At 52.3% G+C, this 25,864-nt stretch overlaps 1 protein-coding gene across 7 annotated transcripts in view; it reads left to right on the top strand.

The window, feature by feature from the left end:
• Nucleotides 1–2,226: 2,226 nt before the first annotated feature.
• The window catches only part of PUM1 (pumilio RNA binding family member 1), a 63,530-nt gene continuing 39,892 nt past the window's right edge, over nt 2,227–25,864 (top strand). For all 7 annotated transcript variants that reach the window (XM_042021949.1, XM_042021944.1, XM_042021943.1 and 4 more), the window contains exons 1-3: nt 2,227–2,341; nt 6,288–6,655; nt 21,896–21,964. In XM_042021949.1, coding sequence (XP_041877883.1) covers nt 6,299–6,655; nt 21,896–21,964 — 426 coding nt within the window. In that variant the 5' untranslated portion in view covers nt 2,227–2,341; nt 6,288–6,298. The remainder of the gene's footprint in view (nt 2,342–6,287; nt 6,656–21,895; nt 21,965–25,864) is intronic.

The following is a 25,864-nucleotide window of genomic DNA, read 5'->3' as shown; positions in this document are numbered from 1 at the left end:
CAGCCCAGGGTGCCCAGGAGATGGGTGGAACCAGAGGAGCAGGGTGTGCAGACAGATTTAGTTGGTCCAGTGCCCAGAGGACACAGCTCCACCATTCACATTCCCACCGCAGCGAGAGGCTGGCCCTGCTCGCACCGTTGGCATTTTGGGGACATGGCACGGGCCGCCACCGGATCACGGAATTATTGAGGTTGGAAAAGACCTCTAAGGTCATCCAGTCCAACCATTAACGCAGCACCGCCGTGCTCACCACTAAACCACGTCCTCAAGTGCCACATCCACACGTTTTTTGAACACTTCCAGGGGTTGTGACTTCACCACCTGTGCCAATGCCTGATATCCAAACTTTGCCTGATATCCAACTCAAACCTCCCCTGGCCCAGCCTGAGGCCGTTCCCTCTCCTCCTGTCCCTGTTCCCTGGCAGCAGAGCCCGACCCCCCCGGCTGCCCCCTCCTGTCAGGGACTTGTGCAGAGCCACAAGGGCCCCCCTGAGCCTCCTTTGCTCCAGGCTGAGCCCCTTTCCAGCTCCCTCAGCCGCTCCTGGGGCTCCAGCCCCTTCCCAGCTCCCTCAGCCGCTCCTCACAGGATTCCCTCTCCAGTCCCTTCCCCTCTTCAGGGAATTCAAGACACGGGAGCCACAGGAATGACCCAGAATCCACATCTCGGCCACTCGTGGGGTGCTCAGAGGGGTCCACGCTGAGCGTCACAGCAGAGCTGAGCCCAGCAGAGCCAAGTTTATCCAGCAGGGCTTTCCCAGGTCACACAAGCCAGGCTGCTGCTGGCCAAAGACACCTCTGGGTGTCTGTACAAGGCTCGGCTCCAAACCCACCCTCAGCAGGGAAAACCTCTGCTCGCTGTTTACCTTGTCCGTCCCCTGTCACGCCCGGCCGGGGGCACTCAGCACCGAACCCTTCAAGCCGTGTTCCCCCAGGTTTTTGGGGGTCCGGGTGAGGTCCCGCGGCCCCTCAAGGGGGTGCACGCTGGAAGAGGCAGCGTGGTGGTGGAAACGCGCATCAATCACCCCGGCAGCCCACCGAGCAGAAAATGGATGCAAGGCAGGGCTGGGTCCAGCTTCGCTCGTGTTTTAATGACCGAGAACTCGGCTCGAAGTGACTTCTTGTACGCACATAACCCACACAAGCTGCGGCTGCAGGGACCCTTCTGGAGCGGGCTCTGTGCCCCATGGCCGGCCGGAGCCCTCGCAAACAGCTGCCGCTTCTCTCTCCGTGCAAGTGAGGGCATGTCCCGAGCTCTTCCCAGCGCCGGCGCTTCCCTCCTGTTTCCCTGCGCGCCTGGCCAGGAGGGAGGGAAAAAAACCCATGGGCGCAGCAAGCGCTCAGCCTCCCGCAAAGCCCGCAGGAGCGCGGCTCGGCGGGGCACGAAGGGCAGGAGGGGCACAAAGGCGCTGCCCCCCGAGCTGCCCCTTTAACATGGAGGAGCCGGGGCAGAACTACCGCTCCCAGCGTCCAGCGCCGCCTGCCCTGCCCGGGCTCCGCGCCCAGCGCCGCACGCCGGGGGCTGTAGTTCCCCCGCAGCCCCGGCTTTGTGGGCAGGGGACGTGCTGGGGGGAGCAGGAAGGGAGAACCAGCCCAGAATTGTGTTTGGCTGTTGGTGGAGGGCGAGGAGGCGCCGCTCGGCAGCCGGCGCTCGGTGCCCCCGGGGCGGTTCTGGGGCAGGAGGGGGATCCCCGCTGTTGGGGGCTCGGGGGGACCAGGCTGGGGGGGCTCAGCCTGGGGGGCTCAGGGTGTCCCGGCTTGGAGGGGCTGGGTGTGCACACGCTGGGAGTGCCACGGCTGGGCGGACTCGGGGGGCACAGACTGGGGGGCCTCGGGCTGGGAGGCTTGGGGTGTCCGGGCGGCGGGGTGCGGAGGGTTCAGGCTGCCCGGACAAGAGGGGAAATCAGGATGCCCAGGCTGGAGGGGCTCCGCCACATCCCCGCCATCCCGGCGAGCGCTGGTGGCGGTGCCAGCGGCAGCGCGGGGCAGAACGCGGGGCTGTGCCCGCACCCCCGGCCGGGGCAGGGGCCACACGGGGCGGGCGCTGCGGGCTGACCCCAGCGTGGGCAGCGGGGCAGCGTCGGGGTACAGCTCGGGCACGTCCCGGTGCGGTCCATCCCGATCCACCCCACCCTATCCCACCGTGTCCCTCCCGGTCCCTCCCCGCTCCCTCCCGGGCCCTCCCGCCCCGTCCCGGCGGCGCTGGAGCGGCCTCGCCTTCCCGTGGTGCAGCGCGGCCGCGGCCCCGCCGCGCCGCCATGTTGTCGGAGTGAGCGGCCGGGGAGAGGCAGCGGCGAGCGGCCGGGGGGGGCCCGGCATCCGTCTGCATCCGAGCGCTCCGCCCGTGAGTACCGGCCCGGGGCCGGCCCCGCCGCGCCGCGGACCCCCGCGGACCCGCCCGTGGGCGCATATTGGCGGGGGGCGCGGGAGGAGCGGCCCCAGGCCGCCCCGAAGGCGAGCGGCGGCGGGGGCGCTGGCGCCGGCGCTCCCGCCCGGCTCCGTGTCGGGGCCGCGGCCTGGGCCCATTGTTAGCGGGGAGGGGGCGCGGGGGACCCCCGGGCCCCGAGCGCGGCCCCGCGGGCGCTCCGGTAACGGGGACGGGGGTTATTGTTGGGGGGGCGCGGGCCCATCCCGGCCCCCGCCCGCCTCCCCCCGGGCCCGGCCCGCCGGGGGCTCCCCCTTCGCCTGGGGGGCTCCCCCTCTCCTGGGGAGGGTCTCCCCGTTCTCCGGGAGGGGTTTAACCCCGGGGGGCCTCCCCGTGCTCCCGGGACTTCAATCCCAGGCGGCTCTGTCGCTCCGGCCGAGGCCTCGCTTTGTTGCCCCGGGGGCTCCGAGGGGGTGGTTGGGTTCCTTCTCCCCAGGTTTTGGGGGGGGTTCGGCGGCTCTGGGGGTCCCTGGAAGAGGAGGGGGTCGGGGCTGGCAGCGGGAGGGAGGAAAAAAGCGGACAATCCTTTTGGATGTGCTGGGTGACCCTGGGGGTTTTGTGTTTGTGTGGGTTTTTTTTTTTTCCCCCCCTTGTTTTTATCTCGTGCTCACATAACAACAGCCTCGGCCCCTGTGAGCTGCAAACTTGGAATTTTAAGAGCCTCTCGCCCCAACCTGAGAAATGCTCTGATTTTTTGTTTGTTGTTGTTGTTGTTTGCTTTGGTCAATGTTTAATAACTTTGTTCGGAGCAGAGATTTTATTAGGCAGATCATGAGTAAGGAATTTCCTTTCTTAAGAGGGATGGAGGTGTGGAGTAAGGGGTACCGTGGGTCCTCCAGGGTTTTAATGCTGCTTTTGGGAATCCGATGGGTCAGGAATTCAGTGCTGCGTCCCCCCAGGTTTTCAGGAAAACACAGGGATAACGCTAAAAGTTCTGCTAGGCCACACAGCTCTCAAACAATGGCTCTGCTTTCATTTCCAGTGGAACTTTCCAAAAAAAACCCACCCAGCCCAAACTTCTGTGCTCTGGGGTTGAACTTTTTTGGAACGGGCGTTTTACACCGTGTTAATTTTGTAATAATCTGCGATTTTGGGGGGAATGTGGAACCAGAGCCGTGAGGATCCGGCTGTGGAGCCGGGCTCTGCGTGGATTAGAGCTCCTTTATTCAGTGTTGTCACCACCGGTGCTTCAAACTTGCAGGGAGATTTCTCCCAAGTTTTTTGCCGTTTGTGGAATGTCCCATAATCGGAAGCGTTCTGCCTGCAGTGATAACACGGAGCTCTTCATTTCCACGCTGTGTTTTCATCCAGGGAAAAGCAGAACTGCCTGCCCTGAGCGCGGTGTAGCAGCGTGGAAGCCTTTGTTTGCAAATCCGGGATTCTGCCCAGCGAACGCTTTCACCTGGGAAAAGTTGATCCTCTATTTTTAGGAGGAGTTTGCGAATGAGAAGAGGCTCTGAAGGCCCTGCGGGTTTGCGAGTGCCGGTGTAGGTGACTGCGCGTATTCCCGGGGCTCCGGGAGCTTTGAATGACAGGATTCAGCTGTCCCGCCGCCTCGAACGCGGCATTCCCATAAAAACACGGCTTGGAACTCAACTTGAGCTGCCCACAGTGCTCCCTTCCCCTTTGCTCCCTTTCAAAATGTCGCCTTTGCCAAGTTTTCCGCTCGTGTTCGGAGCAGCCCAAAGGGGAAGCGTCTGGGAGCAGCCTCTCCTTCAATCCATTGACTGAGATTTTCTGGACCCTCCCCGATTTTTGTGAGAGCACCTTTATTAACCCATAAATTAATTAGTGCCTGTGGACAGAGGGACCCGCAGCCTTTTGAGGGAGCAAAGGCTGTGGCAGTGCAACTTTGTACCTTGTTTTCCCCTGGAAATGGGCTTGTCACAATCTTACAGATACTGGACATTTTTTTGGTGGGGATTCATAGTATCTTCCTTTGTTTCTTTTTTTTAAAGTCTGCCCTGAGATAACTTGTAACTTCCTTTCAAGAGGCCGCTCAGATTTCATTGCTTCACTTAATACACACCTCAGTTTGATGATAAATGAATTTCTTACCATTAATTACTTTTTTTTGTTGCTCGTATTGCATAGAGGAGCTTGAGTGCTTCATGTGATGTCGCTGAAGGATTTTGATACTGTTTGCTAAAGTGAAACTAAGAGGAAAATGCCATTAATTTGAGCTGTAGTCTTAAAATCACTCAAGATTTAGTCATATCGTGTTTTCAGTGTTTTTTTCAAGTATTTGGGGAAGGTGGTGATTTCCAGACTCTTTGAAAGCCAGAGGAGTGAGTCCTGTTGGGTGTCCCTGGTATTTAAGTTGTGAGTGTATAAAAAGCCCTGCAGAGTGGCCGTGGGGGCTGTGTGTGTGTGTGCAGCAACAAATTATGTTGGAGGTGCAATTAAAAAACCCTGATCTCTGCAGTTTTTAGAGTCATTTTCCTCTGAATATTAACCCTGTGCTCAGTTCGTGGGGCAAACCTGGCAAAGTTTGGTCAAAGATAGGGCCGGGCTTTTTTATTTTGGTGTCCCCACTGTTAGTAAATTGTTCTTGGAAGTTGTTTGTAGTAGTTGAGTGTTGTTCAGGGCTACTACGAGGAGCAGGGAGGGAACAGAGCCGCCTTTCATGCCCCTGGAGCTGCTGGCAGGAGCAGGGCCAAGGTCTGCAGCCACCAAGGTACAGCAGTAAAACATCCTGGGGCTGCTCTGCAGCTGTGCCAGGAGGTTCTCAGGGCTCCACCACCCCAATTTCATCCTCAGAACTCTCAGTGGGGCTGCATTTGGGTACCTGAAGTCATAAACTATTGATCTTTTTAATAAAGATTAATTCAGACTATCCCATGCCTTTAAAAATGAGTTTGACTTGTGTGTGAGCATTATATAGCAGGGGGAAACACTTTGCTGTTCACACCTGTAGTGTCTTTATTGCTCTGATAGTCCTGCCTTAAAATAACAAACAGACTTCTGTGGTTTTGTGCTGCTGGAATGTTATCAAAATATTTGGGGAATGGGATGTTAGTGAGTTGCTTCGGCTTAATCTGCAGGTTTCCCTCCTGCACGCAGGTCTTTTGGATGTATGCAAAACGTTTGGGGTGTTTCATTTATTGGGGTATTTCATTTATTGGGGTGTTCAGTGAAAATGTGTTGGGAGTTACTCAATTTCCCCCAGTGCCATCGACAGCAGGACCAGCAGTGCTGGCTGTGCCTGCTCTGGAAAGTTCTGCCGAGGTCCCAGGTTAGCTGCTCTTTCTCCAGGGAATTTCATAAAGCTTGTCCATGGGTTTTACTGCCTTCTGAGTTAGCAGGGAGAGTGCACGTCGTGCTTGGGACTTCATGAACTGTACGAGCAGAAATCCAGGATTTTAAGTTTGCATTGCAAAAAAAAAACCAACCCCAAACCAAACTGTTGCTTTGCATGACTGAGGGAATACTTTGGGATAGAATGGGATCCAGGGGGCCTCGAGTGTCTGTATGGATGGGGGGCCTGGCCTCTTTTGCCAGGTGTAAATGGGCACGGCAGGTTCTGCTGGTGTCACTGCTTTCCGTGGGGATTTTTGGGGGCTTTTTCCCAGCAGTTTTCCGGTCAGTGTGTTGTCCATCGCAGAAGCTGCCATTCTGCTGCTCCCTCATGGGCATCCTGTGTACCCTGCTAACCCCGTGCAGCACAGAATGGGGGATTTCTGTGCATTTTTAGTGGTATTTTAGCTGCTGGGCTCACGGAGCGAGGGAGTGTTGAAGGAGTCACGTTTGCCACAGCAATGTTCCCCTGCCAGTCACAAGATGGGTGTGTTACTAAACACGCAAAGCCGCAGCTGGGAGGATTTCATGTCTCTTTTCCCTCTCTTTCCCCATCTCCCCCCTGCAGGTGTTGGTGGAATGAGCGTAGCGTGCGTTTTGAAGAGAAAAGCAGTTCTGTGGCAGGACTCGTTCAGCCCCCACCTGAAGCAGCACGCCCAAGACACAGCCAACCCCACCATGCCTGTGGTACTGACATCTGGCACAGGCTCACAGGCTCAGCCACAGCCAGCTGCAAACCAGGCCCTTGCAGCAGGGACACACTCCAGCCCCGTGCCGGGATCCATAGGAGTGGCGGGGCGCTCCCAGGACGACGCCATGGTGGATTATTTCTTCCAGAGGCAGCACGGGGAGCAGCTCGGGGGAGGAGGCGGCGGCGGCTACAACAACAGCAAACACCGCTGGCCCACCGGGGACAACATCCACGCAGAGCATCAGGTAGAAAACCGCTCCCAGCTTTCCAAAGGCAGCCCTTCAGGCTTCTCAGAGATGCTTTTCGTGGTGCTCTTCTAAAGCTGGAGCTGGTTCTGGTGGAGTTGGAATGGCAACAGTGGTGCTGTTTGTTTTCTCCCGTCAGGGTGGCGGTACCCTGGTAGCTCTGAGCTGAAAGGCTTCTGCTCTTGAGGGTGTTGAAATCCCGAATCCCAGTCCACTCTCTGTGACAGTCAAATGCATGTTTACAAAATTCATGGCTCCCTTTATTGATTTTTTTTTTTCCTGATGTGTGAACCAGCATAGCCGTGACTGCTGCTGCTGCTTTTCGAATCTGTTGCTGTAGTTAAATAGTTCTTATGTAATGGTATTACAAAACTGCCAATGCATGTAGGCTGGGCTTTTACCATCCCCAGTATTGGAAAACACAGTAGTGGAAGTTGCTGGTGATGTGTTTGACTGGGTTTCTTTGCTTTGGGGTTGGGTTTTTCTGGTTATCTTTTTAGAGGGGGAGGTGGTGATGATGTGCTTAGCTGAACTGAGAAGAGCAGCTTTAAGAGTGTCACCAACCAGTGGTTTTAGGAACTTCTTAGAGCCACTCAGAGTCTCTGGAGGGGTAGTGGGCCAGGCTGTGTCAGTAGTGGTGTTTACTAGAAGTCCTTTCAGCAGTTGCATTGTGACTTGTGCTGGAGTTGAAGGAGCGGCTGACTCACTCCACTCTGTCTGTGACCTGTAACTCACTCATCAAAGACACACAAGTGCTTCCTCTCCGAGGCAGCAGAACCCGAGTGTAAGCACATTTTAAAGCAGAATGATCCCCACAAATATTGCCAGGGCAGCAGACACAAAGCTTTTGCAACCTTTATGAACATCTCCTGCCTCCAGTTTCTGGAATCAAAGCGGCCAAGCCCTTGCTCCTCTGCTGTGCCTCCCCAGGGGATGTGTTGCCAACCAGACCATTTAAAAGCAAACATTGCAGGGAATTTTGCAACCTCACTGAACGCAGTGTGTACATCAACAAAGAAATAAACCCGAGTGCCCTGTTAATTTGTTCTGGAAGAAAAATCACGTAAAATACTGCAATATGAGCTGAGGAGCTAGAAGAATATTGATGGAGAAACACAGTATTTAGGTATCACTTCAGAAGAAATAACTGCGTTGAAACAGATGTGATTTTTCTGTTTATTATCCAAGTTTTTGGTTACTGACTGTAAAACTTCTTTCAAGAGACATCAAAGCCAGAGATCTTAATGTTTTAAGTTGTGTAAGAAACATTAAGCAAAAATTTCTTACTGCAAACTTGTAGGTTTTTCAAATCAAAGCAGCCACGCAGTCTTGGGGTGGAGATGGCTGGGCAGGGACTGCTATTGTTTGGGCATTTTGTGGCAAGATGACTTCATGAATTAAAATGATGTCATAAATTCTCAATCCTCTTTTCCTCCAGCTCACACTTTCATCTTCCTTTCACTGCAAATCCCTGAAAGCAAAGACAACAAAACTCACTGGAGATAAGGGGGGTGGGGACAGGGCACTCCAAGCTTGCAGTCATTAAAAACTCTGCTGGTATTTGAACTTTTATTTATTTAATAATGGAAAGACATAAACTTTCACTGAAACAAAAGAATCCTGCCTGTTCCAGAGGCTTGCCCTGTTGTCAGCAGAAGTGTTGCTCAGCTTGATTTTCTTCAGTAATATAATAATAAACCATTAATAAATAAACCACTTAATGAAAGGAAAGCTCATTAACTTAGGCTAGTTTAAACGAACTTCTCAAATGCAGTTCCTGTGTTGTCTGGAGGCAGGACAGTGGTGAGAAGGTTGTGTGGACAGAGCACACCTGCAGGATGGAGCTCACAGGGTGCTGCGTGGTGCTCTCGCAGCTTCCCCTGCCAGTTCTGGCAGCTGAGGCTCAGGAAATGCCCACCAGAGCAGAATTAACCTCGGCGTTTTTATCTGTTCTGCTTCCTGCTGCCTTTTACGTTGGCTGTCACATATTTATCACACAGTCCCCATGGTTTTGCATTCAGTGCTCATCTCTAAACCAATCTTTGTGTTTAATTTCTTCCAAGTCAGCTCTGAGGTGGGGCACTAACCCTGTTCTCCTCTGTCTCGTTTGGTACCAGGTGCTCCAGTGAGTGCTGGGCACTTTTACCAGTGTTTATTGCTCCATCCCTCTTCTTCCGTGGTTCTCCGCCTCAGGGTTTTACTCCTGGTTTTTCAGAACATGGGATCTGTGTAATCCTAACACTGCCATTCTTTCTGACTTCTTGGCCACCTCCACATCTGCTTCTTAAATTATAAATTCCTTGGAGCAAGGACTAATCTTATGCGTGCAAAATGATTTAATTCAGTTTGGGCTTAGCTGGGGTAGAATTGAATTTGGCCTGCAAGAACAGAAGTGGAAGGAAATTCTGGGACATGCAGGGAGGTGGGGAATCATGATGGATGTCTCCCGACTCTCAGTTTCTTATGGATACACTTTTATTACTGTACTTCTCGTTTTAGACTTCCAAAGATCATGCAGTGAGGGCCCAGCCTTGAAGACTGGTTAGGAAACTCAGTAGCTGAAAGATAATGGGAAGACAGAAAAAAACCCAATTATAGGCTAATATAGGTTAATGTCTGCCTAGAGCTTGGGAGGTCATAATTAAAGGTTTTATTAAAATTAAAAAGGATTTTAATTGTTGAATCCCAGATTCTTTTTGTTGCGTGTGTCTGTTGGTGATAATGTTCCCGTGGCTTTTACCAAATGATGGCATTTCGTGGTGTTAAACAGCCAGGAGGGCTGTGAGTCACAGCTGAGCTCAGTATCCTGGTTTTCCGTGGGTTTTACTGTGCTGTTCTTCCCGGTCACTTTTCCTACTGGCAGCTCTGGGAATTGAGCTGAGAGTGGCTTTAGCAGGGATGGCTTAAGGAAAAGTTTCACTCCTCCCGAGGAAGGGAGGAGAGAAGCTCCTTCCTGGTGGTGTCCTCTCCTTGTGAGCAACAGGAAAATGCTGGGTCTTGTTTGTACTTTGCTTCAATACTTTCTTTTCCTGTTGCATTTTCCCCTTCTCCTTTGGCAGGTGTGTATGTGGTCAAGTTTCTGTATAAAATAAACAATTAAAGATGCCCCAGTCATTTCACATACTCAGGTATCAAAGGTTCACCATCCACACAAAAAACTTGTGCTACAAGGTCTTCTTTGTCCCTCCAGACACTGAAGTAGTGATGGAATCAGACTTCTGATTCCCTCAGATTTCCTGAGCAAACTCCCAGCTGTTTGCAGCTTCAAATCCTTAATCACCAGACTTCCACGGAAGACACTTAACTGCAAATTTTTCTCTCTTTATCCGCAAAAAGCAGCAGGATGAGGTTGAGTGTCAGGGTCCCCCAGTAATTTTAATATTCCAGTGAGCAGGTCTGGGCTGTCTGATGCCCGGTTGCTGTTGGGCAGAGAGTTACCCTGGCTGCAGGGGAGTGTTTGTGGGCTGTTCATCCAGCAAAAGCCACGGATAGAGGGCAGGACATCACGCAGGTAGGGTACAGGATGGTTCCAGGTGAGGAATGGCCTGGGTTGCATCTGTCTTGGTTATGAAAGGCTGCACAGATCTCCTCACAAACCCAAACAGCCGCTGCTGCTGCTGCTGGGCCGAGTGAAAAGACACTCGGGATATTCAGCTGGGACAAGTTATCAACACTGAGCAGGTTTTTAGGAAAATTGGCCGGGTTTTCTTGGCTGGGGTCTCCTGTGGCTCGTGCGTGCGTGTGCTTGAACTGGAGTGAAGGGAGAGTTCCTGTGGTGGTGGTCCCTCTGGAATTGCAGTCCGTGGATATACTTAGACTGTCTGAATTGCACTGGGGTAGTGTGGGAGTTGCTTAGTAGAAGCAAATGATTTTAGGCATTTGCTTTCTCTCAGAGCATGTTTAATTAATAATTGGAGACAATAGAACTCTGCAGGGATGGTCTTGGTGAATGTGGGGAATTTTTCACATGGAGTTAGTGAAGAATAGTGAGCACAATGGGGCTGGGACTGGGGTTTCTGCTCAGTTTTGCCTTTTGGCAGTGTGACCGTGCGAGTTCTTCACTGGGAGCTGGGATTTGAGAGGAGACAGAAGGTAATTCTGGCAGCTGCCCTTCTGGAGCACGGCTCCTCCAGCCTGGCTGCTCCCTGCCCTGGGAGCGGCTGGATCTGAGCGTGTTTGACAGTGTTGGTGCTGCTGGCAGGCACCACGACCAGAACTTGCCTGAAAGTTGTGGTGAAGTCCTCTGAAAAGAAACTGGAAGCAAAGGAAGCCCTGGTGTTCGTTTTTCCAAAGGGAAATACTGTTTAAGTGATGCTTAACTCTTAGGACAGAGATTTTGCCCCATCCCTGGCAGTGTCCAAGGCCAGGTTGGACGGGTCTTGGAGCAACCTGGGATAGTGGAAGGTGTCCCTGCCCATGGCAGGGGGTGGAATGAGCTGGGATTTAAGGTCTCTTCCATCCCAAACCATTCCAGGATTTCTGATGTGCCTGTGGAAGTGTGCTCCAAATAATTGGATGTGTTGTCTGTGCTGGGGTTGAAGGTATGGAGTGAGTCCCTTGTCACACAAACCATGTGACAGCACACGTGGCTCAGCTCTTGAAGGTGGTTTCTGACCTCTTGTTTCATTAAACCCGTTGAGTTTTCATGGGAACTTCCTGTATCCCGCTGGACTGGTCAGGGCTTTCCTTCACTGACACCGAAAGGGCTGTGCTAATTTGATACCCAGATAATTTGAAACATTATTCCTTGCTGAAATGAAATGTCTGGTTTGGCTGATCTGTTTCACAGGGATTTCTCTATAGTGAAGGGGAAGCTTGGGAGGGGAACTGGAGCATTTACTTTGGTTTTCTGCTTTGTGATGCCCTCTGAAAACTTCTCCTGAGGTAGAAGGAGCACGGGTAGATTGGCTTAGTTGGTTATTTCAGGTTGGAAGATCCTCGTGATATACGAGGGAGAGAAAACACACTGAAACGTTCAGAAAGTTACTTTGAGACTCTATTTCCTCCAAATCCATCATGGACTTTACTGTTCTGATGGGCAGCTGCAGATAAGATTGTCCAGTTGGGATTGCCCAGGTGACCTCATGTGCTGCTGTTGGGATTTCTCCGTGGGTGTTGCTCTTGTGCTCTGCTTCCTTGTCATGGTGCTCACTCAGGAGGAGCAAAGCCACTTTCACACTGCTGAATTTACAAGTTTCAGTGCTTCCAGAAGACTTCAGGTATTTCAGTGAATATCTTGTACAGGTGTGCTTTGAAAAGAGGTGTATTACAGAACTTGTCCTGCTTGTTTTCTCCTCCCCTCTCCCCAGCTTTGCTCTCCCCTTAGCAGCTCGTTTGTGGTTTGCTGAGTTGCTGTGACCTCCCTGTGCTTCTGCAGAGCAGGTTGTGGTCCTGGGAGCATTTTGGTGAGCGGGTGAAGCTTTGCAGTCCATCCCCAGCCACCCAGTCCCATGCCCAGCTGCCTCTTCCTCACAGATCATTTCGGCCACTGATCAGAAATCTCCTCTGTTCCAGAGCATTGCACTAAAGAGCTGGTGCAGAGCATTGTCTCTGGCTTGCCTGGCTCTGAGAACTCCCTCTTAGGTGTATCAGGGACGATTCCCAAGCTGTTTTCCCTGGGTGCTGATGTCAGGCTGAACAGCCGCTCCTTTGTGCGGCTGCCATGTGATGCTGCTCCCTCCCGGCAGGGAGCTGCTCTCAGCTCTCCTGTTACCCCAGCCTTTGTTAGGGATAACTTCTGTTCCAGGGCAGTTGTTTTTATTGGGAACATCTGGCCGTGGTTCTTGTCCTGTTCAGACTTTGATTCTGGGGTGAAACTCGGCCCTTGCGGAGCTCTCGGTGTGGCACGAGGCCGCTCACATCTGTTCTGACAGAGGTGCCTTGGCACCTTAAACATTAAACATTGCTGCATCCCTTTCCCACATCTTTTCCCTCTGCATTTAAACCTGGGAAGGGTCAGAGTAGGGCTGGGAGTGAAAGGAAAAGCCCCCTGTGGTCAGATCTTAGCGTGGCCCCGAGCGCTTGCACAAACCTGCTGATCCAGGCACGCACCTGGGATGCAGAAGATGCTTTTCCCGAAGTATTGCCAGCTCCAGCAGTACAAAATGAAGGTTGTTTCTTAGCTAATCCCGTGTTTTTGAATCCTGCTCCCCAATATGTGCCTGAGACATGGCAGGGTAACCTAAATTCCGCGTTAATGAAGCGCTTCCCTGGGTGGATAAAATGGGAGGAAAAACATAATTAGCTAACGAAGGAGAGCCCCTCTGCAAGGCTGCCTTTCCTGCAGTTATTTCTGTCCCCTGAATCATTAATCAGCCTGGCCCAGTGCCAGGGATAGCATTAGCCAATCTGCAATTTCAGTGGCTTTTTGCTTCCAGAGCTAATGGTAGTAGCAATTCTAACCATGAATCCTTTACTACAAAAATAGTAGTTAAACCACCTAATCCTGTCTAATACTTGTGACTTCACATTCTTTCTTTACCCACTATTGTTATGGGAGAAGACTAAAAATAGTGCAGTAATCAGTTGATGGAACAACATATTTTAACCCTGGGTCTGGCTGGTAGTGGCAGACCTGTTGTGGAGCGTGTGATGCTTTCCTTGCTGTCAGCTGGGGAATGCATTTCCCCTCTCCTGGATGCTATAAATGTGTCTGTGAATGCACTCAGAGCTGGTATTTTTTGAAGTAACCTTCTGTGTGAGCTGTTCAAACAAGGCAAACTCAAGCAGCCTCCCCCAGCTGAAGGAGGATTTGTTTCCATCTGAAATTTGTAAACCTTTAGCTCATTTCAAGAGCTTTTAACAATTGTGAGTATGTGAATCAAAGTATTCAGCTGTAGTTTTTGGTTTTCTCCTCTCCATTCTAAGGATGTTTCTTGGTTTTGGTTCTTCCTGTCTCAATTCTGGTGTTTTTGTAGTCATGTTGACTTTTTTTTTTTGAGGGATGTTTTACTAGAGAAGTGTTTGGTTTGAGTTTTTTGTTGCTTTTTTTTTATTGCAAATTGAGCAAGACTTAAAGCGTGGAGGGCAAATGGATGGAAATGTTGCGTTCACACTTGCAGAGTACCCAGGAGTTAAAAATAAATATCCAAGGAATAATCCCTCTTTGGAGGTGCTCTGGATAAGCACCTGGAGTGTACAAACAGGGAGAACTTGGAATCTTTCCTCTCCTGTTTTGTCACAGAAACAAAACAAGTGCTGTTGGATCTTCAAGGCCAGGGTGGAAAGAGCTTGGAGCAACCTGGCTTAGTGGAAGGTGTCCCTGCAACAAGATGGGCTTTTAGGGTCCTTTCCACCCCAAACCCGTCTGGAATTCTGGCATCTTAGAGCTGAGGAATCAGGACATTTCTCTGTCCTGAGACATGTAACAGTAATGCAATTTCCCACATTTCTCTGCAGCAGGGGAGGAGCAAAACAAGAGGTCCCCAGCAGGGTGGGACCTGCAGCCCTGTGCAGAGCTGAGATCCTGTGATCTCCTCCAGGCTCTCCAAGAGCTCAGCCAGCAGCAGGAATGAGCCCTTCCCGTGGATTCGTGGTCCCAGCACCCATCCCTTGCCGTGCTTTTGCTTGCCAGGATGGCAACGGCGAGCTCAGGGTGCTTGGCCCAGAATTCCTTGTGGAGGTTTCTGTGGGATTCCCTGGAGTTGGTTTGCAGGGCTGAGGGCATCACTGGGCCCTGTCATTTACTGGAGATCAAAGGAATATTGAAATCATCCATTTACGTGTTCCAGCTTCAGGAATTGCTGGCTTTGCAGGGCCCGTCCTGTGTCCTGCCTCGGTGGGAGCACATCCCTCCTGGCCTGGAGGGGAACTGGGGGAGAACAAATGCTCCAGTGTGAGGGAGGGAAATGGATCCTGGGGTGAGGAAGGGCTGGGAAAAGGGAAAGGCAGCCTTGGAAACGGGGCCACGTGAGGAGCAGGGAATGAGGGAGTGGGAACCTGGAGAGCTGGGGCTGGCAGGGGTTTGGTTTGGTTCCCCTCTAACAGAATTTGCTAAAGAAGCAGAGAATTTAACCCCTCTTCAGTCACTGTTACCCCCACTAAATGCAGGCATTTGATCTATTTTATGTTCAACATCAGAAAATAAAAAATCATAAATCTGGCTTCATGGTGCACGTTTAGAGACAATTTAGTTTAGACCATCACTGGAATATTTCTTAGCTGGTTATTTTTTAGCTTCTGTTACTCCAAAGGAATTTCTGGATAGTTTTCTGGGGTTTTTTTCCCCTCCTGTATGCCTGATTGTTTTATTTCTTTGTTTAATTCCACTTGCCTTTTGCTTCCTGGGAAACATCACTTGTATAAGGAGGAAGAAAAAGAATCCTTTGGGGTTGAGAGTGAAATTTAGCCTTGGATAGTTTTGCTGCTTGTCTGTGCAGGTGAATGTAAATTCTACATAAATGAGGATTCCTTAATATATAAAAGACCGGTGTACAATCCCCTGGGATACCTGAAATGTGGTACAGCCTTGCACTTGGAATTTATATGTAAAGGTCATTTTAGCAACCATATTTGCTTATTATAAGGTGCAGTATTACCACAGATTGTTGACATTAATATTTACCTAAAATTACAATTCAGCTGCTTCGCTGGTGGCTCTCAGGGCATGAAAAACCCCCTTGGATTATTCTAGAATAAAAAATACGGTCCTGGAAATCTGCAAGGTAAATTCCCTGTTGTTCTCCTGCTAATTTGTCAGGCCTTCAGCTCCCTGTTTAGCAATCAGAAGGACAGTTTGGGGCCCTGGTTGCAGTTAATTTCACTGAGTGCACAATCCCTTCTGACAGGTGCCATTCCCCCTGGGCCTGGCTGTTTGCTGGCATCAAATGAACCAGCAGGGCCCTGGTTGCTGTCAGGAGCTGCGCCTTGGTGCTGCTTCCCCTGGGCCTTGGTGCTGCTTCCCCTGGGCCTTGGTGCTGCTGCAGCTTTGGGGGATCGTGGAATCCTGGAGTTCTGTGCTTTTGTGGGATCTCAGGTGCTTTGGGTTGGAAGGGAACTTAAAGCTCATCTCATTTCACCCCTGCCATGGGCAGGGACACCTCCCACTGTCCCAGGCTGCTCCAGCCCCAATGTCCAGCCTGGCCTTGGGCACTGCCAGGGATCCAGGGGCAGCCCCAGCTGCTCTGGCAATTCCATGCCAGCCCCTGCCCACCCTGCCAGGGAACAATTCCTGCCCAAGATCCCACCCAGCCCTGCCCTCTGGCACTGGGAAGCCATTGCCTGGGTCCTGGCCCTGAATCCCTTGTCCCCAGTCCCTCTGCAGCTCTCCTGGAGCCCCTTCAGGCCCTGCAAGGGGCTCGCAGCTCTCCCTGGAGCCTTCTCCTCTCCAGCTGAGCACCCCCAGCTCTCCCAGCCTGGCTCCAGAGGGGCTCCAGCCCTGCAGCAGCTCCGGGGGCCCTTTGGTGCTCATCCTTTGCTGTGTTGCACCAGAGCCTGTTTTGGGGTGCTGTGTTAGAGCTGGAGCAGGAGGGGGTTGGTCCCAGTCCCTGTGTGGGGGTTGTTCCCTCCACTGTCACTCTCCAGGGTGATCCAGACCTTGGACCTTTGGTGATGTCTGTGATGAGCATCTGAGTCTTTGCTCTTCTTTGTGAGACAGCTTGGAAAACTTAAATCTGTGTCAGGGTGCGTTATGGGGGGCTCACAGGCAGGGAAAAGTGTCTTGCCTGGGTTTGTGGGGTGAGCAGAAGGCCCAGTGGCCCATGGTGCCAGCACACAGAACATCCTCACCTGCTGCAGTTGTGCTCTGTCCCTGTCTGGTACAGCTGTATCTGTTCAGAAGTGTTCCAGACAGGGACAAGGACTGGTGTCGGGGTAGCTTTGGGACAATGAAGGCATTTGCTTCTGAGTTGTTATCACTGAGTTTTGTGGTGCTGAGGCTGTCTGATCTTATTTAAAAAGAGATAAAGTGCAGTTGTCCTGTGTAGGGTGGCTGCCTGACGAGACTGAGCTGCTCGAGGGGCTGGAAAATCCCTGTGAACGTGTTTGGGTCAGAGCTGCTGAGAGGCTCCTCTGCCGTGTGTGAGAAACAGGTTTGCAGTTTCTGCAGTACAGAAAGAGCTGAAAGTACAGGAGAGCTGAAAGCATTCCATGGTTTTTGTCCTCCTGGAATAGGATTGGGTGTCTGCCGTTGGAATTGGGAAAGGCCTCTGGAGCCGCAGTGTGAGGCCAAGGGGCTTGGGAGGATCCACAGGGTGAAATGCCGGGTCCTGCCTGTGGGTCACCACAACCCCAGCAGCTCCAGGCTGGGGCAGAGCCTGGAAAGCTGGGAAAGGGTCAGGGGGTGCTGGTCACAGTCTGAACATGAGCCCAGGTGTGCCCAGGTGTGCCCAGGTGTGCCAGAGGCCGCTGGCACCTGGGCTGTGTCAGCAGCAGTGTGACCAACAGGAGCAGGGCAGTGACCGTCCCTGTGCTGGCACTGCTGGGGCACCTCGTGACAAGAGAGACTCAGAGGGGCTGGAGCGAGTCCAGGGAAGGGGCTGGAGCCCCAGGAGCGGCTGAGGGAGCTGGGAAAGGGGCTCAGCCTGGAGCAGAGGAGGCTCAGGGGGGCCCTTGTGGCTCTGCACAAGTCCCTGACAGGAGGGGGCAGCCGGGGGGGTCGGGCTCTGCTGGCAGGGAACAGGGACAGGAGGAGAGGGAACGGCCTCAGGCTGGGCCAGGGCAGGCTCAGGGTGGGCAGCAGCAGGAATTTCCCCATGGAAAGGGTGCTCAGGGATTGGCAGGGGCTGTCCAGGGAGGTTTGGAGTGCCCAGCCCTGGAGGTGCCCAAGGAAGGGCTGGGCATGGCACTGAGTGCTCTGGGCTGGGGACAAGGTGGGGATGGGGCACAGCTTGGATTTGATGCTCTGGGAGGTCTTTTCCAACCTCAGTGATTCCATGATTTGGGAGAATGAATGAGATTTAGAGGTCTGACAGAGAGGAATGTGCAGTGAGGAATCCAGCTGTGCCTCAGGGGTGTGAATGAGGAATCCAGCTGTGTCTGTTGGGTGTGCAGTGGGAATCCAGCTGTGTCTGTTGGGTGTGCAGTGGGAATCCAGCTGTGTCTGGCTTTCTCCCATGTTTTTCAGCACAGGTGAGAACTGTTGAAGAGCAAAGGCTGAATCCTCCCCAGCCTCAGGCAGTGCAGTGATCCGGTGGTTTTGCTCCAGTTTCTCGCTGGTAGCGAATCCCACTTTGGGATGTGCGCTCCCACCGGGGAGGCAGGGAATGATTTCTGAGTCAGTGGAGTGGCTGGAGCTGCAGTGTGTTACAGTGACACACATTCCTGTATTAGCGTGTGGAAATTGCTCTTCTTGAATGAGATTTACATAATTCCTGAGTGCATCCACGCGTTTCATGGCAAGGGGAGGGATGTTCTTGTGCAATGAAGCTGCTTTGGAGCTTGGTCAGGAGCGTGGTGCTCATGTCCAGAGCCTTCGTTTGGTGAGGTGGGGTTTCAGAGGGAGCTGGCTGGAGTTCTGTGTGATCAGAAATGAGGAATTCCCTTCCAGGAAGGCAGGAGTTGGTTCCTGTGAGGATGTGCACCGTGCATCCCTTTCCAGAGGCACGGCCTGCCTGGAATAGGCTGGAACGGGGGTGCAGCCTCGGGGTGCTGCTGGCTGAGCGCAGGAGCCAGCTTTGGTTGGATCACTTCCGAAGCCATTGGGACTCCCCCTGCCCTCTCTTAGTGCCATTCCTGACTGCTGAGGTTTGTGGAGCTCCCGTCTCCCTCCAAGGAGCCAGGGTGCCACGTCGTAGCCGGGTGTCAGGGCATCGCTTCCCCGTGCAGCCCATTGATCTTGGCGTTGTCTTCTGGATTTCTTTCAAATCTCTGGTTCAGTGGTGAACCACATTTTCTGGTGATCAAATCTCATCGGCGTCAGTGCTCATCTGGGGAGAAGTTCTCTCTCTGTGGAGCTCCTTGTTTCTCGTGTTTACACCATCCTGACTCTGCTCTGTGCTCCTCAGAGCTCGGGGATCCTTAACAAGAACAGATCCTGATGAGGTGGAACATCATCTCCATTGTTTAGGAATCCCTGACTTCTGGAATCCGGAGGTGTTGGAGTCATGGCTTTGGCTTTGTGTTCTGCTGTTTCAGACCCTTTGTCCTTCCTGAAGGGGAAATGCAGGAGCCCTGGGATGTTTGTGTGCAGTAAGGTGAAAATGTGTTGCTATTTAACATTTCAGGAGTTGAGAAATGGGAAAAGGATCTTTTGGGTGCAGTCTTTGAAAATCAAATAAATAGATCCAATCATCAGTGAAGATAAAGGAACTGTGTGACTGAGAGTGTTTATATGTTTGAGCACAGAGTGCCCAAAATCAGGCACAAGGACCTGATGTAGAAAATACTTTTATCCATATTTGTTAGGGTTGTTGGAAGAGAGATGATGAGCGATGTGACTGAATTATGTGTCAATTAGTAATTTCTTCCATTACCTCACCTCTGATAGCTGATAGAGAAGGCAGTTTTTCTTTTCTGCTTTTCTCAGTGGCTGGGGTAAAGGATCTTTGGGAAGGGGATGGAGGCAGCGTGTTGCTCCTCTGTGTCATTGTCCTGTTGGAGCGAGTCCGGAGGAGCCACCAAGTCACCTGCAGGGCTGGAGCACCTCTGCTTAGAGAGCTGGGATTGTTCAGCCTGCAAAAGAGAAGGCTCTGGGGTGATCTCATTGTGGCCTTGCAGTGCCTGAAGGGAAGGATGGAGAGGGACTGAGGGGTGACGGGAGGAGATGGCTTCCAGCTGACAGAGAGTGGGTTACACTGGATATACGGGAGCAGTTGTTCCCTGGCAGGGTGGGCAGGCCCTGGCACAGGGTGCCCACGGAAGCTGGGGCTGCCCCTGGATCCCTGGCAGTGCCCAAGGCCGGGCTGGCCGGGGCTTGGAGCAGCCTGGCACAGTGGGAGGTGTCCCTGGATGAGCTTTAAGGTCCCTTCCCACCCAAACCGTTCTGTGATTCCATGTGGACCAAACCGAATACAAACGTCACTTAATGTCCTTTCGGATTTTGCTGGGAATGCACTGCTTGGATCCTTGTAGCAGCTTTGTTTTGAGGTTTCCATGGCTCAGCACCCACCCCCGGGAGATGATCTGTTTTGGGGAAGCTGCTGGACACACTCCGAGCAGCCTTTGCGGTGGCTTTTGTGGTTTGCTGGGCCATCACTTCAGCAGCGATGGGTTTGCATCACCTACTGAATCTCTCTCTGCAACTTCTCCATTCCACAGACGTCTCATGGAAATAATAATTTGCTCTCTGCCAGCTTTTGTGGTTTGGCACATCTGGGGGTTGCAGCGCTTTCCATGAGTTCAGCTCCAAGTGCTCCACGGAAGAATTTGGTCTTGGTGACATTTGTGTGGCACCAGGCAGCTGAGCTGTGCCAGCTGCGAGCAGGGATGGAGCTGGCAGGGCAGGAAAGTCCATGGGGCTGCAAATTTGGGAAGTGCAGCCCTGTTTTCACTCGGTGTCGGTGGCCCGTGTGACAAATGTCACTGCAAAAGGTGGCAAGGCGGAGGCAGAACTGAAAATAACTGAGCTGAGATACAGAAACAAGAGGACACCTGATTTTTAAGCTGGGATTCTGGGTGAATTTTAAGCTGGGATTCTGGTGACCCCACAGTATTTGAAAATTACGTAAATATCTATTAAATAGTTCAATAATATATTACTAATCTTTGCAAAGTATGATGGCCACAGAGTAGTAGAAGAGTTAAACTGGAGGGGATTTCTGGAGGTTAATGTGGTGCTTTCCTCCATCTCATTCTTAGATGAGATCCCCAGAACACTGTCTCAGTTGAGATCTATAGAATACTGGTTTAGAATAGAAATAAAAGGTAATCCCAAGGTCTTGGTCCTGCTGGAAGTGGTGCTGGAGCATCAGAAGCCAGGGTTAAGGTCCGTGATGGTGGTATAGCATTACAGTGCTGGTCACTGGTGGGCCATGGGCATCTAAAGCAGTTTTTGGGGTATTTTTGTCGTGTAAATCACCCATCAGGCATTGCTGAGCTCCTTCCCTCGGCCTGGCAAGGCTGTGTGCAGAGCCAGGACTAAACCCTGCGTGCAGACCTGCAGCATCCTGCAAGGAGCCTGCACCAGTGTGGGCATTACTCACTTAAAAGTGCTTTATCAACTCCTCCCTGCTCAGCAGAGAGGTGCTCAGCCCTGCTGGGCTGCAGGGAGTGTGTAAACACTGAGTAGGAGGGGAGTAGTTCCTGCCTTGTGCAGGGTGTTTGTGGCTGCTGGGTCACCGGTGTGGGGCTGGGGAGGGCAGTCAGCTGCTCCCAGCACGTGGCTCAGCTGCTGGGCTTTGGCCTCAAGGCCACAGTTGGGCTTTCTTTTCTAATTTGCTTCTTCTTGTGTGCTCAGCGGCTGAGATATGGGAGTGAAAAGCAGGAGAAGGGTTTTCCTGCATTCTCAGCGTATCCAATCCATGTCAGGCACCCATCTCTGCTCCTGGGCCAGGGGCAGCACCCAGGGAGCGGCTGGAGCTGGGCCAGGGCAGGCTCAGGCTGGAAAGCAGGGAAAGGTTCTTCCCCCAGAGGCTGCTGGGCACTGCCCAGGCTCCCCAGGGAATGGGCACGGCCCCGAGGCTGCCAGAGCTCCAGGAGCGTTTGGGCAGCGCTGCCGGGGATGCCCAGGGTGGGATTTGGGGTGTCTGGGCAGGGCCTGGGGCTGGGATTGATGATCCCGGTGGATCTCTCCCAGCTCAGAATGTCCTATGGTTTTATCTACTTATTTATCCAACAGTTTCAAGTTCCTGCTTTATTTTTCTGCTCTAAATAACTCAATTTTCATCAAATCAAACCGTTGTGTTTTTCTCCTTCGTGTCGGTGTAACCTGAATGTAAATCTGCCAGGTTTGTCCAGGAGACTTTCCTTGATTCCCACCTCAAATGATGCTGGCTCCTCATGCCTTGACTCCGTCACCTGAAACCTCTGTGAAATACGAGCAGAGACAGTTGTGTTAGGCTTTGTGTGTCTTAAAAGTAATTGCCGGTTGTTCTTTCTTGTGCATGTGTAAATCTAACACATCTAAATAAATCTTGGGATAATAATATGTGTGTGTAGATAATAATAAAAGTATATAAATGTTGTAACTGCTGGGAGTGTTAAAGGTAAGTCATCCTCTGGAGCTCCATAACCCTGTTACAGGCTGTAATGTGGAATGTAGCTCTGAGTCTGGATCAGAAAAATGGCTATAAACTCTGATTGTAATAAAAATAACAGCAGATAAAAGCATTTCCTCACGGCTTTTTCTCCCCCATCTATAAATAGGTGCGTTCCATGGATGAACTGAATCACGATTTCCAAGCGCTGGCTCTGGAGGGACGGGCTATGGGAGAGGTAAGTGAGAGGCCTGGAGGAAAAAAAAAAAATCCGTATTTTGGGAGGGGGAGGAAGTGAAATACCAGTTTTTTGAGGCTGCTGGGCTGACTGTGATGCTGAGGGTTCTCCGTTCTGCCTGGGAAGTGTGGCTGTGTGTGGCTGTGTGTGTGTGTGTGTGGTGGATCAAACCCCAAACCTGCCCGGCTGGAATCCATCTCAGAGGGAGGAGCAGCCAAACCCCACCTGTCGGCTCATCCAGCAGGAGAGAGTGGCTGCACAGCAGCAGCTCGAAATGGGGCTGGGGACAAGTGTTCCAATCCCTGGAGCAGGTTTATTTTGGGATTCACGGAGCTCAGAGCCCGTCACGCTGTGGGGCTGCGTGGCTGGCACTGCCTGCTGCCCTGGTTCCACTGCTGGCCACTCTCTTGGCTCCTGCGGGAGGGCCAGGGCCGTGAGGAACGTCTGGGTAGCGGGGCTGTGTGAGCCAGGGCTGCAGCGCTGATAAGGGCAGGGCAGAGGCTGGAGACAGGGCCCTGCAGCTGGAGCTTCACAGAGCCCCGGGCAGAGCTGGTTAATCTCTCAGCACAGCAAGGAAGGTGGCAGGTCTGGGTCTGGGAAATGCCCACTGGTTTTCTTGGAAAAAAAGAGAATTCTTGTATTCTTAGAGAGACTTGAAAGAATAGCTTGTTCCTGTAGGTTCCTGGAATGGCTTCCTTGCCTTGCCTGGTTCCTTTTGGCTTTAGTGAGTGCCTTGTGGAAGGACAGAGGAGAAAATCCTGTCTGGTAGGAGGATGTTAATGTGTGGCAGCTCAGCTTGGTGCAGGTGTGGAGTTTTGGAGAGCCTTCCTTGCTGTGTTCCTCTCAGGTTCAGACCAGTTTATTTCCCCTGCGTTTAGTCCATCCTGTCTGGTACCCAGTGCAAAAATAAAAATCCCTGGAACCCTGAAGTTGCTGTTCTGGAGAGAAGAGCAAACCAGGACTGTGGCGTGGTGGGATTCATAGGGAGGTGCCCTCTCTCAGGTCAAAGACCTCGTCCTTCCCCTATTCCTTCCCTCTTTTCCTTCTCCCCCTTTCTTTCCCCCTTCCTTTCGTGGAAAACCATAATCCAGGGTTGGATGTTGATTTGACTCGAGAGGAAAATCCGTTTCTGCAGGTTGGATTAATTTACCCCAAGACTAAGAGGAGGTGAGAACGATTTTCAGAGGAGCAAACCCGACATTAACAACCTGCCTGAAGCTGCTGCAAAGCAGCTGCTGTGCCTCCATGTGCAGCTTGCCTGTGGAATGCTGGGGGTGGGAATGTTCTGAGGAGATGATTTTGTGACACCTCATTTGGGCAGGAGGCTCACTCTGGGATGGAGGGAGCGCAGGTTCACAGCGAGCACGGCGTCGCTGTGCTGATCGTGACACGAGGTCACGCAGCTGAAATGCCTGAAGGAATTCCTAAAAATGCTGAGTTCTCCCAGCTTTTGGTTTATTTAGGCATTTCGGAGAGGAGTGAGTTTGGGTGGTTTTTTGGAGCTTTGCCTTCCACTGATGACTCATTTTTTTCCCCTCTTCTTGTAACCGTGATGCAGAAAGTTTTAGCAATGGCATCTTTTTGTCACTGGGCTTTTCCACATGCTGGAATGAGTGTGTTTTTCCAGGAAAGGTTGCATTTCACCCTTCTCTTTCAGCTAAACCACTATTTCTTATTTCTCTTGGGGTTTTTCTCCCTCAGCCTCACAGTTTCCATTCTTTATCCATTGAATTTTCTCTCTCTCCAAGGCTGATTTCAGGAGATCCCACAGGATCTGTGTTGGCTTTCAGGACCATGTTCCTCACGTGGATTTTGTGCAGTTTAGATGCCCTAACAAGGCACTGGTGGTTTCCTCCCTTTCTCCTGCTCCTGGAATAATAAGGAAATTCATGGAGAAAATCAGAAAGTCTGAAATACAGGAGGAAGATGAAGTAAATGAGGAAAAGAGCAAATCTGATCTGTATTTCTATACCTGCAGGGAGTGTCAGTAGTCTTGTTCTTGGAGTTGATAGTGAAAAACCTGGAGGAGAAAGATGAGGAAGAGCATTTCTGCATTTATTGTGTCTTTTGTCTTCTTGTTTTCTTGCTTCTTGTTAAGCACCATCGTAATTTCAGTGATTGAAGGAGTTTGTGAAGACATCAGAGCAGTTTTTAAAGGGCACTGTCAAACAGTTACATCTCTTATCTGTTGTGCCTCAGAATGCAGATAACACTTGGAGATCAGCAGATATCCTTATCTGGGAAAACTAAGAATACTTAAAAAACCTCCACAACTTTCATCTCTCCTATGGCTGTTTCCATCCTCAGACACCCAGCCGCGTATTCCCGAATTTCCAGCGAGTGGAAGTGTGGTATTTTCTTGAGTGGGAGCTTGAAAAGAGCCCCAGATCCCCTTTTTCTCCACTTGAAACTGTGCAAGCTTCGTGCTGTTGGTAGTGGCCGTGGTCAGCAGTGCAGCTCTGAGGGCAGGCAGTGTTGTCCCTCTGTTCCAGCACCTTGTCCAGGCTGTTCTCTGGGATGCAGGAGCTCACCTTGGAGCTTTGTCCAGCAGTTCCATGTGGGATTTTGGTGCTGGAGCTGAGCCCAGCACGTGTGGCCCTGCTGCTTGTGCCTCCTTAAGGCCTTGATCCCCCAGCCCTGACCCTTACCTTTGGTTTAACACAAGCCCTGTGAGCTCCCTTTGCCCCCCAGCCTCAGGATGGGGAGCTGGGTGTCTGCTTTTCCATGCTGCAGTCCCTTGGATCCGTAGCTCCGCAGCAGGGAGCGTCCGTGCGGTGTCTTTGGGGATGATGGGCGGCACAGGGGGGCTGTGAGGTGCGCTTGGGTCTGTCCCCAGCCCCTCAGAGGCCTTTGGGACTCTGGATTCAGCGTAGGTTGTGCTCAGTCTGTGTCTGGAGTCAGAGCAGCTGGGCGAGTTACTGCCTGAAACTTAATCCAGGGGGTGGGAGGAGGATGGGGACACAGAGCCATGAGGCAACTGGAGGTGCTTAACTTCAAACATGGAATATTGGGGGTAGCAGGGAGTGGCACCCTGCTCTGGGAAAGAAATGCTGGTAAGAAATATTATGCGTTTAACTGAAAGTGTTTAATTACTGCTGGGCTGCTGCCCTTGCAGGTGGCAGTGCTGGGGTCACTGAGTGTGGGCAGTGAAATTCCTGCAGCCCCTGGGGATCATTGTAGGGGAACTCTGGGACATTAGAACCTGGAGAGGCAGCTCCGATCTCTGCTCCTGGGCCAGGGACAGCACCCAGGGAGCGGCTGGAGCTGGGCCAGGGCAGGCTCAGGCTGGAGAGCAGGGAAAGGTTCTTCCCCCAGAGGCTGCTGGGCACTGCCCAGGCTCCCCAGGGAATGGGCACGGCCCCGAGGCTGCCAGAGCTCCAGGAGCGTTTGGGCAGCGCTGCCAGGGATGCCCAGGGTGGGATTTGGGGTGTCTGGGCAGGGCCTGGGGCTGGGATTGATGATCCCTGTGGGTCCTTCCAGCTCAGGATGTTCCATGGTTCTGTGCCCATGTCCATGGTTATGCCCCATTGTCCTGGAGAAGCCGCTGCAGAGGGACAGCTCAGAGTGGTTGTGACACTGGGGCTCGGCACTTCTGTACCTGGTTTAAAGAAAACAACCACAAACCAGACAAAAATGAAGAAAAAAACCACCCCAAACGAAACCCCTGTGCCTCTGCTTTCCATGCCACTGGTGCCTGTGCCGTGTTCCCATAAATTCATGGTTCATTGGCAGCTGAGGAGTGTTGGCAGTTGGGAATAATGTTTGGGTCGAGTTTTTCAGTTTCCCAGGTGCTGGCAGGGTTGGAGATGGGAGCAATGGGGCCAGGATGGAGATGGGAGCAGTGGGGCCGGGATGGAGATGGGAGCAGTGGGGCCGGGGTGGAGATGGGAGCAGTGGGGC

This window comes from Corvus kubaryi, unplaced genomic scaffold, assembly GCF_017639235.1.
Source record: "Corvus kubaryi isolate FWS band 111438036 unplaced genomic scaffold, C.kubaryi_AGA036_p1.0 37179, whole genome shotgun sequence".
Classification (NCBI taxonomy): Eukaryota; Metazoa; Chordata; class Aves; order Passeriformes; family Corvidae; genus Corvus; species Corvus kubaryi.
This window is presented reverse-complemented; position numbering and strand designations above follow the sequence as displayed.